The following is a 13,869-nucleotide window of genomic DNA, read 5'->3' as shown; positions in this document are numbered from 1 at the left end:
ACCTCACTTCATACTGCACGGTTTGTATCCCTAAATCTACTAATAAAAACCAGAATCAAAAAACTTTTAGAAGAAACCAGAAGAGAGTGTGTCTGCTGTCATCAAATGGGCGGAGATTTCCTAGGGGAATGTAAAGAATAATAATCCCTAAAGAAGAGAATAAATTAGACTTCATAAAAATAAAATATTGATCCTCTCAATAGGGCACAATTGAGAAAATAAATAGGCAAGCTACAGATTGGGGGAAAATATTCCTAATGCATAAATGACTGCTGTATATTAACAATAAAAACACAAGGGACTTCTCTTGTCCAGTGGTTAAGACTCCATTTCCAATGCAGGGGGCGTGGGTCCAATCCCCGGGCAGGGAACTAAGATCCCGCAAGTCACGCATCGTGGCACAGTCAAAAATTTAAAAAGTAAAAATATGAGTGACCCCATAGAAAAATGAACAAAATCTCTGAACTAACACTTTAGTGACGAAGACATAGGATAACCCATAAGCACACAGATAGGGGTCAGCAACATTCGCCTTCAGGGAGATGCAAATGATGGGTTATGCACAATGAGGCCCCGTCTTACACTCACTGGCAAGACTGTAATTCGAAAGGCTGGCCGAGCCGAGTGGTGGTGAGCATGTAGAGCAAGTGGGGTTCCCAGATAACCCTGGTACGGAGCGTAAAGTGATTTGGAAAACACATACACTGAAACACACACTTTCCTCCGTGACCCAGCAATTCCATTTCTGGGTATTCACCCAAAAGAAAAGAAAGCATTTGTCCACAAGGGCCTTGAAGGAGAGTGTTCATAGCTGCCTTATTCATGATCCTCAAACCCCAGAAAGAACCCAAATGTCTATCAGTGGTAAATAAACAATTGTTATATTCATACAGTTGAATACTGTTCAGCAATTAAAAAAGAGAGAGAGAGAACCACCAAGTCACGCAATAACAGCACTGGATCTCAAGAAACATCCTGCTAAGTAAAACCAACCACACAGAAGAGCCCATGACGAGTCCGTGACATGAAGTTCTGGGAGAAGGAAAGCTCACTGAGGTAACAGAAACCACAACAGTGGTTACCTGCGTGGGGGCTGGGGAGGGGGCGATGGCTGCGGGGGAGGAAGAAACCTGCAGGGGTGGAGGGACACGCCCTTGACCTTGCTCAAGTGGCGGTCACGTGGGTGTGAACACCTGTCAGAACCCACTGCGTTTGCGCCATCCCGTGCGTCTGAATTACACCTCGGATCAGAACCCACTGCGTCTGCGCCATCTCGTGCGTCTGAATTACACCTCGGAGAGATATATTTGTGCCACAAGAGACACTGGAAACAGCATATGAGAAAAGCCATTTTCTAGTCCACACCCCGTACCCACACCCCCGACTTCTGCAGAATGAGCAAAGAGAGCCTGCACTCCGCACGGGGCGGGCATGGCCCGGTGGGGTCACTGCAGTGACTGGAGAGGCCCCTCGGCCAGGCAGGGAGGAAACCGGGGAGGCTCGCGCGGGACGCGGGGCACCTCGCTGCCTTTCCATCCTGCCGGGCAGCCCGGGGATGCTTGTCGTCACACTTTCAATTTTTCAACAAACATTCTAGAGTCAGCTGCTGTGTGCCAGGCCCTGACTGACACCCCCCTGGTTCCTGATCCTAACTGAGAGACTGACAGGTAAATTAGGTGTCAGCAAATAGAGAGTGGGACCCTGAGCTCTGTGGGTGTGGGCAAGATCCCCCTTATGGGGGCCCGTTTAGACAGGGGCTTTGGATAAACAGGGGTTAACTGAGTAATGGAAGGATGGGGGAGGGCCACGACAGTGGGTGTCTAACTTTACGGGGGTGCGGGGTGGAGGGAGTCAGTCACCGGGCCCCTCTGAAAGTCTCCAGGCCCAGACCTCCCTGCAGACCAACTGAATCAGAGTTTCTGATTCCGATGTGGGCATCGTGTTTTTTCTTACAAGTTCCCACGTGATTCCAACACGCAGATAAGACGAGAATTAGCGTTCTGAATGGAGAGGACAGTGCAGGCAGAAGTCCAGAAGCCAGAGGAAGATCCCAGTGGATCTGGGAACTGCAGAGCAGAGAGGAGAGGGAAGCCAAGAAATTCCACTGAGCAGGTGCAGCGGGTTGAACCAGGCCGCCATCAGGGCTTCCCGTCCACCCAGAAGTCAGAATGTGCCCTCATTTGAAACAGAGCCTTCGATGACGTAATCGAGGATGCAGGCGAAGTCATCCTGGAGTGGGGGTGATGGCCAGTGACAGTGACCTCACAGGAGTCAGAAAGGCGCACACAGAGGGTTCCTGTAAAGACGGCAGCAGAGACTGCAGTGACGCCTCTACAAGCCGAGGAACGAGCGTGACCACTGGCCCCCACCGGAATCCAGGAGAGGGGCCTAGAAAGTCTCCCAGAGCCTCCAAGAAGGGACCGCCCCGCTGCCAACACGCTGATTCCAGGCTGATTCCGGATCTCTGAGAATCTATGTCTGTTGATGGAAGGCTCCCCGGCAGTGGTATCTGGCTTCACCCATCCTGGGAACTCATACAAGAGGGACGGCACGGGTTCCTCCGTCACAGGGAACTTGCAGCTGAAGCTGAGAGCTTGGAGCAACCCGAGGGGAAGGAGAACTGTCCCACGTCAAGGGGCCTGACGTGGGAAGGCTGCCCACAGCTGTGACCGTGTGGAGGCTTACTGTTGGGCAAGGCAGGGCGTTCCCTTCTGACCTCTTCCACGTTCTCCTGCGAGTGGGAGGAGGATTATCTGCCTGGCGAGGGTGGGGGTGGCCTCCAGAGCTTGGGAGACCCGAGAAGGTTCAAAACAGTCTCTCTGCTGCGAAGAGGCGAGGAAACCCAAAAGACCTCCTTGGCAGCACCGAAGAGCAGGTGGAAATGAGACTACGAAAAAACACGGGCATCTGTCGGGCACAGGTGAGACGTGGCCTCAGCCATGCCAGCCAGAAAAGAGATGGAAGAATCTGCCTTTCCAGCAAGTAACTCCGCTTTCCAAAGAGTGGCCTCCAGGGTCCTGCTCGAGACTTTTCCACTAGATTCTGAGAAATCACCCTTGATCCCTGAGACGTCCCATAGTGAAGACTCCTCCAAAGTCAATAGGCTGACCCTGCGAAGCAGCAGCAGCGGCCCACCAAGTGGGTTTCTTACCAGCTCACCTCCCTGAAGGGTGTACATGAAATCAATTAGTGAGCAAATATTTATAGTACACATACTGTGTCGATAAGGGCTTTGCAGGCGGTGCCAGTGGCGAAGAACCTGCCTGCCAATGCCAGAGACGTGAGAGATGTGGGTTGGATCCCTGGATCAGGAAGATCCCCTGGAGGAGGGTATGGCAACCCACTCCAGTAATCTTGCCTGGACAATCCCATGGACAGAGGAGTCTGGTGGGCTACAGTCATGGGGTCGGCAAGAGGCGGACATAACTGAAGAGAGCCGGCATGGACTGTTTTGTCGACAAATTTTGTCCCTAAGAACCAAATGAACGGGGAGCCAATTAGCCCATAAATGCTGGTGAAACTGCCAGGTGCCGATCCAGGAGAACAGAGCAAAGGAGGAGACAGAAACGGCAGAGGATTCTGTCTTCCCTCTGGGAGAGGGGACAGCGGTCCACCAGTAGCTCTGCTTGGTCTTGCCAGAAGGGCGGGTGTTACAGAAACCCAAAGCAGGTATTTCACAGAACTAGAAAGCTGGAGACCAAGCAGAAACGAATGCATCACCTTACCAAGAACATCTCGGTTTCCTTATCTGTCAAAGCACAGTAGTTGAATCAGTCAAATGCATTTTTATGAGAAAAAAAAAAATGCTCTGTTCAAAGTTCAAACTACTTTTAACACCCTGGGGAGGTGTGTGCAGTCACTGACGATCCTTAAAAATCTCAGGCTGATGGGAGATAAAGGGACTGGAAGGACCCAAAGATGGAGAGGGATGGGGCTCCTGTCCCTGGTCCCTCCGGCTCCCCACCTTGCTGCAAACCACAGCCCCATCCTGAACACTGAGTCATCTGCCAGAAAGGGGAGACCTTATCTTCTCAAAATCCCCCAATCACTGAGGAAGAGCCTGAGTTTCCTTCCCCAAACATCTTGAGACGTTCAAAACCAAGAGCAGGGCGGGGCAGCCACCGTGACCAGTGCTTGGGGGCCCGGGGCGGGCTCTGCTGGGGAGAGGCGGGGAATTCCAGGGCTTCTGAGATGATGTTTTTCAAACACTTGTTTTCCCTTGTTGTCTGCCTTTGGGTCTGTCTTCTCTAACATCAGAGCACAGACTCACCACCAGATCCAGCCTGACCCCCACACCCTGACTCACTGGCCTGGGGAAAGACCACAGGCCTCCTTCCTCCTCTTCCGAGGACCGATCGAGACCAAGCCCCAGCTTCTCTCTCAAAGCGGGTCCACCCGGTCCCCTTGCTGGCTGAAGGCCAGTCTTCCTCAACGCATTCTGCATAAAATATTCATCCTTTCCCTTTGCTCATGGGTGTCTGATTAAGACTACTTCTGATGAGTCTAAGACATGTGCAGTCCTCAGCTGACCCACGGAGTGTTTTGAATTTGTTGCTGCTTTTAAAAAATCAGGGATGAATTGGGAGCGTAGAATTGGTGTATACGCAGTACTGTGTGTAACAAAGATGGCTCGTGGGAAGATGCCGTGTAACACAGGGAGCTCAGCCCCGCGCTCCGTGATGACCTAGAGGCGTGGAAGGAAGCGGGGGGGTGGGGGGGGGGAGGGAGGTTCAAGAGGAGAGGCACATGTATACCTACCGCTGGTCCCTTTTGTTGTTCATCAGAAATTCACACTGTGCAACAATTATACTCCAGTAATAAAATAAAAATCATGAGATTATTGGCTTATCTTTAAAAAAAGAATCAGAAGAAGTCGACACTCCCACATGAAAACGCCGGCTAGGTTTGGGTAACAGCCCCCCACTGAGACAGGGGCCGTGCCATCCTGGCCCCCAGTCACCACCTCTCCTACAGTTGACTCCACAACCCACCACACTCATGTCCATCACCTCCCTGGTCTCTGTAGGTAGATGATTTTGTGACACAATAATTATGGTAAAATGTCCAGTAAAAAGGGGGTAGAAAACCCTGAAACATAACTGAATATGGAACATTACTCTAACATAAAAAAACAAATTCTCAGAAGAACAAGACTTCAAAAGTTATATCAACTGCTTTTGTTTCTATAACAGTTTAACTTCTTTCCCTCTTTATCCTTTTTAAAATGACTTCTAAACTCTCAAAAGCTGAGCTGACAATAAGTTTTGTCAGGTCTAACTACAAAATCCAACAACAAACTTGCCCAAAGTACCTAAGAATGAGCTCAGAACAGTTTCATTTTTTGAAGCCTAGGGGAGCTGGGCCAGGCCTCTGCTCAGAGCCTTGTCAAATGGCAGATCTTGGCACCCGTCCCCATACAGGATTCTGAAAATCTTCTGCATCTTTGTTTGGGTATCTTTTTCTCTACCAGACGACAGCCTCATGAATGACAGAGAAAATATCACGCTCATCTGCAGGTCCTCAGCACGGAACAAGACAGTGAGCAGATTATCAGGAAACACACAGATGGACTGAGGGTGATGACAATGCCTGGCTCCTGTATACCAAAGCTCCTGCTCAAAGCCCACTCTGCTGGGACCAGTCACCCAGCCCCTCATCTCCATCCTTCTTCTCTAACAGGCCAGGAGGACATGAATTCTGCCCACTGACCACTCAGCCTAGTGACTGGTGGAGTCACCATTCTGTAAGCGAGAGCCACTGTGACGTCATTATCATTCTACTAAAAGAAGAGAAGAGGACCAGCAACAGAGGACCCTCAGTACAGCCAACTCACTCCCACTGCATCTGCCCTTTTTGAGACCAGCCCAACATGTATACACTTCAGATCTTCTCAACCAAGCTGTGGGCTACTTCTCAGCCATATTATTTTTCGCATGAAACCCTCCACAAGTAAAGCAGAGAGAAACCCTGAAACGTGCTCCGTCTCTGGGCCCTTTGGTCAACTTGGGCCGCCGTTCATCTCTGTGGGCCCTGCACAATCTTGCAGGGCACCCTGCCCAGACGACAAGGCCCAGAGTGGAAGGTTGTGTCCACTGCGCTTGCCACACACCCGCCCTGCCCAGAACCCAACTTACAGCACTCGATGGGGTTGGACGCCGTCTGCAAGGAGACGATCCTTCCGCTGGCCTCAGGAACGTGCACCCGGAACACCAGCCTCACGCGCGTGTTCTTTCTCCCAATGTCCGTCTCGCCTTTCCGCAGCTCTATGTCCGCGTTCCTCAGCTTCAGGATCCCCGCGCAGTCGATGCTGCCGGAGAGGAGAGAACCCACTGACCACCGACCATCTCAGGGAGCTGGAGGTCACCCACAGTGGGCGACTGCAATATACGGATAAATTGTTCAGCCGGGAATTAAGACCACAATGGGGGGTAAGACACAAAGCGATCAGGGAAACTCCCCAGGGGAAGTTACTTCTCTAGGGAGATTCTGCATGCCAACTGTTCTACTCTCAAAAGTATCTGAAAAAACTCAAACAGGCAACTGGGGAAAACTGGTTATGGACTATGCGATAGTAAGAATAGTGTGCCGACAGCAAACACCTTGAATCTGATACATGTACCTCGGTGTAAAAAAGGCATCATGTTTGCAACTAACTCTGAGCCGGTTCTGGAAAAAACAGAGGGATGGGGAGAAAGAGTCATAAAGCAAACGTGGAAAAGGTTAACAATTGGGACACCTGAGCAGACGGCGTAACAGGAGTTCTTTGTATGCTGCTTGCAGTTCTCAAGTGTGAGATTAGTCTCAAATGAAGTTGTTTACACTCCACATGGGTGCAATGTTCCCCTCACTTGGGCACATGCATATTAGCCCTGTGAGGTTAGACCTACCTGCATTATTACTTGATGATTTTAAGTCAAATAAATAATTTTCATAAAAATAAGTTTAGACTCATTCCAAACAACATCATCTAAAGGTACGTAAGCAGCCTTCCTCTCAACACACCTGAAAAATATCAGGGTCTACAACTTTTCAGGTGGAAACTTTTAAAACAGCAATCTCTGTAGGTCCATCACAGACTGGGGACCCCATCAAGCTGCTCCCATCGATTCCATGGAGTCAAGCCCGCACCTCTGCCGCACGGCCCACCCCCTCCCTGTGAGGACCCGCTGCCGTGGCCCCCAGCCTTACGTTGCCCTCATGTTGTTTTTTGGCTCCAGCGGAATCTCCAAGACTTTGGTGTTGCCCACAATCTTCTCGTAGCTGGTGGTGGTGACAGTTTTCCCTGTGATTCGATGTACCTGGTAGAAGGCATGGGGCTTAAGGATCCTCTCGTCAGCCGTCCCAATGAAGATCTGAAGCCCCAGGGGCTTGTTTTCCATGTAGCCGTGGAGCTGAGGGTGAGAAAACAAAACAATCTGTTACAGCACCATTAACACATGCGGTATCCGGCTTCCCAGGGTAGAGAATCCGCCGGCCAGTGCGGGAGATGCAGGTTCGATCCCTGGGCTGGGATGATCCCCCCGAGAAGGAAATGGCAAGCCACTCTAGTACTCTTCCTGGAGAATCCCCTGGACAGAGGAGCCTGGTGGGCTACAGTCCATGAGGTCCAAAGAGTCAGACATGACTTAGCAACTGCACAACAATGGTGGCTGGTGTCCCAGCAAGCAAAACAGACGAGAGGAGCGCCTGAGTGGCAGAAAGGACACAGGACTGTGCAGAGGACAGAGTGACGGAGAACTGGAGACCACCTGGATGCCAGTCAGAGGGGAACGCCTGGATAAATTACAGGATCCTCTCTAAAAATGAGCATTAAGCAGCTTGAGAAAGAATCTGATAGATCAGAGCTGCATTTATGGAGAAACAGCCAGAAACTATGCTTCACTGGTGACTGGGGTCACAGAGGTGGTAGTGAGAACAGAAAATAATCGGAAAAGATAAACCAGAGCTCTTGACAGTGGTTGCCTGGAAAGATCAGAAGAAGGAACTTTCAATTCTTATATGACTGCATTTCAATTAACAAGTCAAATTTCATAAATTTAAAAAAGAGCAAGGCAAAAGTACTGTCATCGAGGTTAAAAGAGAATTAGACTGGAAGAAAATATGTGTAACGTGTAATAGGCAAAGGATTAATACAGAGAATACGTAAAGGATGCCTACAGAGGGGACTTCTCTGGTGAGAAGGTCACCAGAGGTGAACCCCCCCTCCTCCTTTTTTCCCAGTAATAAGAACACTCAACATCTATGGTAGTTGTTAGGGATAAAACAAGGAATAGAGACCTGGTCCCTGTGTTTTGGAACTTAGAATCTAGTGTGGAGTGGGGGACAGGAGAAGAAAGAAGAAAACCTGAAACAAGGAAATAAATGAAATCATTAAACACTGTATTAACTCTTAAAGTCAAGTCACTCAGTCGTGTCCGACTCTTTGTGACCCCGTGGACTGCAGCCCACCAGGCTCCTCAATCCATGGGATTCTCCAGGCAAGAATACTGGAGTGGGTTGCCATTTTGGCAACAAATATTCCCCCTAGATTAATTCAGCTCAGGGGCAGCAGTGGCTCCACAGAGGAATGTAGAAGATTAAACTGCAAACTGTTTTAAGAAGTGGGTACTGGACACTTGCAAAACACCAATAGCTCGTATAGAGGTTAAGTTTTACAAACGCGCCAAAAGGCACCATCATAGGCATCCATGAGTTTCCATAGCCACCTTGGGACGCTAGAGAACGCCCCTACAGGAAAGCTTAGCACCAAACAAACAAATAAACAAAAAAAGTTCTAAGTTCCAAAACACAGGGACCAGGTTTATGTTCCTTGTTGTATCCCTAACACCTACCACAGATGCTCAGTGTTCTTATTGCTGGGGGAAGAAGGGGGGTGGGGTAGCTCACCTCTGGTGACCTTCTCACCAGAGTCTCCTCTGTAGGGGGTTCACTGCCGGTCCAGCAGTTAAGTCTGCCTTGCAATGCAGGGGAAACCAGTTCAGTCCCTGGTCCTGGACAATCCCGTGTGCCGTGGAGCAACTGAGCCCATGGGCTCTGCAACAAGAGAGGCTGCCACAGTGAGGAGCCCCAACGGGGAGGAGCCCCACGGGGAGGAGCCCCACGCGGAGGAGCCCCATGCGCCACAGCTAGAGGGCAGCCCCCGCCCGCCACAATCAAAGAAACCCGTGAGAAGCAACAGACCCAACAGAGCCATAAACAAATAAATGAATTTTTTTTAAAAAGTGACTACAAATGAATAAGTAAAGGAAAGATTCCTGGCCATCCTATTTAAAATCGAGTCCTACCCCCACTGGCTCTCCCTAACTCCTTCCCCTTCTTTTCATCCCATAAAACTTCCTATATATTTTCTCAGTTCCTTTTGCTTAGGTCTTCCTCCTACAACTAGACTATCACCTCCTTGCAGGCAGGGATGTCTATTGATTTAACTTGCCACAGAATCCCTAGCACCTGGAATAATGCTTGGCACATGACAGGCATTCTAAGACAATTTGCTAAAATAAGTCAATAAAAACAATCCAACAGCAAAACAGACAACAGGTTTGAACAGGTGATTCACAGGAAAACGAATGACCGTTAGCATAGAAAAGATGTTCAACTTGCCTTGTAAACAGGAAAATACAAATTAAACAACTATGGGATATCATGTTTCACGCACTAGAGAAGCACCCATGTAGATATTTGATAATATCAAGTATTCTGGAGGCTGTGAGAACACACTCTCTTGAAGCATAAGAACGTAAATGGTTTAACTATTTTTCGAGTAGCAGCTATTAAAATAAAAAATACATATTCCCTATGACCGAATAAATCCACTTCTCAGGATGTACCCTAGATGAAATCTGCATACGAGGTAAGCACAAAAATGGTTACTAACATGAACAGAGTAGATGAACCTAGTTTCATTAATTAGGCTTATGAGTAATATAAGATGTCCTGGCTATGAAAGACTGCAACAGTTTAAAAAAACAGTATGGTAGAAATCTATGACCTTGCCCAAGAAGATCGAAGACATACTATTGAAAGAGAACAGCAACTTGTGAAAAAAAAAAATTTTTATTTTATGGATAGCAGGATACAACTTATTATTTTCAAGGCTGCATGCTTTTGATCCACTCATTTATACTCATGTAAATACAAGAACAAAAGGTGTGGACGGATGTGGTCCAAACTGACCATACCATGATCACTTCCAGGGATGGAGGAGAAGATCAAGGTTGAGGTCAAGGTCAAAGAGGACTTTAACTTGATCCACAAAGTTACAGGCAGAAGAGCTGCCTGGAAACCTGTGAAATTTAACACTGGTTTTTGAAATTTTATATGTCAGAAAAGAGAAAAGGATGCTGAGCTAAGAGTTAGAAGCTGGGTTCCTATCTGGCCGCTCCGCAGCTGAGAGGCGCTGGGAAAATCCCGTACTCTTTCTGTGACTCTGCCCCTTTCTCTGCAACTGGGAGGAAGCGGGGTTAGACAAGTGGCAACTCACTTGAGATCCCACCCTTCCGCAGAGTTCTACAAGGGTTCAGCAGGCTGTCTAGTCAACCATAAACCCAAGGCTCCCGGGCAATAGATGATCACACATGGTCTAAAATTTTGCTGTTCAAGACAGCAGATAATATAAAAATTGAGCTGAGAAGTCAGTTTCTCAGTCACACAAGCCACACAACAAGCACCCAGGAGCCACAAGTGGCTGGCGGCTACCACGATGGACGGCAAGATAACAGGACGTTTCCATCCTTGAGAAAGTTCCAGCAGACGATGCCAGGCCAGAAAGATGGCATCTCTTGTGCCCCTCTAAGCCCGAGACCAAGAGGCAAGCTCAGGGTGGAGCAGGGCCAGATGGCAACCTTCTTCATAACCTGACAAGCTGACACCCACAACATTTACATACGTGTCAGATATACATCCGAGAATCACCCTTGGGCAAAGGTGGAAATGCAGTCAGTCTTATCTTTCCACCCCCCCACGCAAACTGCAGAACAAGGTACTGATGGAGACAAAAATCACACAAGGAAGGGCAGCGTCCAGAAGAGATTTTGCTTTTGTTGATCTTGCCTTGCATTTGGACCCAAGATAAACATCTCTCCTCACCTGCTGTTCTGGATTTCTCAGGAGGTGGTAATTACAGAATCGGTCAGAATCAAGGAGGAAAGTAGGTGGCACAGATAGTGACCCGAATGGTCTGAGGCTCCGTCCGCCTCCCCGTGGCCTAAGAGCAGAAATCGCAGGCTGCGTGCATTCAGGGTGAACAGCCAGAGAACGGCGGGAGACGGAACCTGTCACAGCCCCACGGCTCTGCCTGAGTCCAGCCACCTCCGGGTGCCCTCCCCAGTGGCATGCTAATCAGCTCACCACTGCCTCTGAGTGACTGCTGGTGCTCTCTCGCTGACCTCCTGCTGGTGTGTAACAGAACCGCCCACTGAGCCCTAAAAAAATGCAAATCGGACCCAGACAGTCCCCCGCTTACAACCCTCCAAAGACTTCCTGTGGCCGGAGAATAAAATTCAAACTTGATGCCATGGTCTATCTGTGAGGCTGCCATCAGCCCAGCCTCTGTCTTCCTGTCTGTCCCTGACACCAGCCAAGCTTCTGTTCCCTGCACACACCAAGCTCTCTCCAACCTCAGGGCCTTTGCAGAGCCATCTTCTCTGCTTGCATACTCTTCTTCCCCTGGTACTTCCAGCTCTCAGATCTTCAGGTCTCTCCCAAACCACCACTATTTACATATGCCCAGCGCTGGAGCCAGCTCTTTCAGACTAGCAAGAGTCAGTTGGTTAAACTTCCAGGAATTTTGAAGAGCCAGATATCATCTTGATAGCCTGAAACCAACCACGGTGAGGACATCCACACCACAGAGATCAGCAAATGCTAAAAGCCGGGGCTCTTTTTTCCAGAAAAGTGGATCTTAAAGACTCAAGCACACACCATTGGAATAGTCCCTTCGTTACCACCCGACACTGTCTTGCTAGTTGTTAATTTGCTCAGCATCTCTCCTTCCCACTTGAACAGGAAGCCCTTGGTAGAGGAAGTGTGCTTGTTTTGTTCAGCATGATCACTGAGAGCCAATGGCCACCATCCACAGCACTGCGGTGACTAAGCATGCGCTGCCCTCAAGGCTGAGGACCAGACTCCACGTTTCACACGCGAGGCAACAATTCTAGGCGGGATGGGCCCATTCTATACATGAGGACGCCGAGGCTGGTGAGGTCCTGGCAGCGCGCCTCAGTGGACACTGTTAGTGCAGGGCACGGCAGGGTGCTCTGGACCTCCAGGTTCTAAGTCCATTTCCACAGTGTGCTGTCCGTGTCCTTGCCATCTGGTGGGTTCACAGCTGCTTTATCATCTACAGCTATGGGTCAGAAAGAGCAGACTGGGTTCTCAAAGGAGACACGAGCCAGTGCTAAATGATAAGATCCAGAGTGTTCTTCCTGCTGAATAAGTAGCAGGGGGAGGCGGGTGGAGTGAAGGAAGCAGAGAAACGGGCAACAGCAATCAAAACAAATAACACTGCTTCTTGAGAGAGGAACCTGCTGCTTTCAGCAGGAACTCTCTGGGTCTCGGAGCAGCCCCTGGTTAAGCTGGACTAGCTGACGCCACGTGCGCAGACAGAGCCTACCTCACCTACGTGAGCTCCCCCTCCTAGAGAGGGTGGCAGCAGGGATTTCACGTTTGGTCAGATACACACAGCTCTCCATCCAGGCCCTGCTTCTTACAAGCAGCTGTGTGACCTCAGAGCAGTGACCCCACCTCGCTGAGCATCTGTTTGCTCCTGTGAAACAGGGACATCACCTCCCACTTCCCAGGGCTCTTTGAAGGCTAAATAAGATGACCTCTGTAGGGCCCCGAAGCCCAGCACACAGGAGGTGCCCACGAAACAAGACTTCTTGTCATCAGAGGATGATGCAACTCAAAACACGGAGGCGACACGACAGAACTGAGTGGAGGAGCGAAGAATGAATGTGAGACTCAACGCGTGAAAAACAGCCCACAACACTCATGTGTGGTGAAGCCCAGGCGCTCGCCCCCTCGTTTCTGTGGGCAGCTGAAAAGCCCCTGACGTGGACGGCTTGGAGGACCAGACCACCTAACCTGGAGAGACAGCTTCCCCTCTCCTCTGCACCCTCCCCCTCCCCCGAAGGTGGCAAAAGGTACCCAGAGCATGTGCGTTCTGGGGGAGCCTTGCCAGTTCTCTGGAGGTTTGATAAGAGCATATAGCGATTTACTTGCTTCTCCAAAAACTGAGTGATTGGGTCTTGCAAACAGAGCTTGATGTTTTGGGAAGGCATGACTTACCCCTGAGGTCCCAAACACCCTGTGGTCCCCCATTAGAGGAAGACCAGGGTCTTGAGGCCTCTTTCCAGGCTTCTCCAAAGATAAGATGATCTCAGGGGCACTTGGCAAGCAGGGTGGCCTCCCAGCCACAGCAGACGCCCGCCTGCCCGCCCGTGGCAACCTAGAAGCTCAAAGTCAGCGAGCTTTCAAAGCCGAAGAGGCTCCACTTGCTGCAGCCAAGGTGAGAGCGAATGTGTTCCACGTCTTGTAATTTCCCAGGCAGTCGACAAGATTCCAGGAAGAAGGGGGTGCTTCTGACCACAAGGGTCTGCTGCACAGGCAGGCAGGTGTCAGAGCTGATTGCACCCGCACAGAAGCGTCCAGAGGGAAAGGCAGGGCCATCCCTTTTGGGGTGAGAAGGCTGAGGCTTAGCGGGATTAAGCCAATTGCTCATGACCCTACAGCTGCAAAGCCATTGGTGGAACCACAGGGATGCAGCCAGACCTGCCTCCTCTCTGTCAGCTGCCTCCAGATGCTCCCAGATCTCAGACTGTGTCTATTAAGACAGGCGGGTCCATCCCACCTACTCAGCCAAAGGAACAA

The 13,869-nt window shown here is 50.0% G+C and overlaps 1 protein-coding gene across 4 annotated transcripts in view; it reads right to left on the bottom strand.

The window, feature by feature from the left end:
- Positions 1-13,869, bottom strand: part of NFATC2 (nuclear factor of activated T cells 2) — a 151,320-nt gene that overhangs the window by 63,390 nt on the left and 74,061 nt on the right. For all 4 annotated transcript variants that reach the window (XM_040248150.1, XM_040248151.1, XM_040248149.1 and 1 more), the window contains exons 4-5: positions 7,189-7,391; positions 6,135-6,307 (exon numbers count right to left, since the gene is read on the bottom strand). In XM_040248150.1, the coding sequence (XP_040104084.1) occupies positions 6,135-6,307; positions 7,189-7,391 (376 nt within the window). The remainder of the gene's footprint in view (positions 1-6,134; positions 6,308-7,188; positions 7,392-13,869) is intronic.

This window comes from Oryx dammah, unplaced genomic scaffold (genome assembly GCF_014754425.2).
Source record: "Oryx dammah isolate SB20612 unplaced genomic scaffold, SCBI_Odam_1.1 HiC_scaffold_10, whole genome shotgun sequence".
NCBI classification, from domain to species: Eukaryota; Metazoa; Chordata; class Mammalia; order Artiodactyla; family Bovidae; genus Oryx; species Oryx dammah.
Note: the sequence above shows the minus strand (reverse complement) of the source record. Positions and strands in the feature narration are given on the sequence as shown.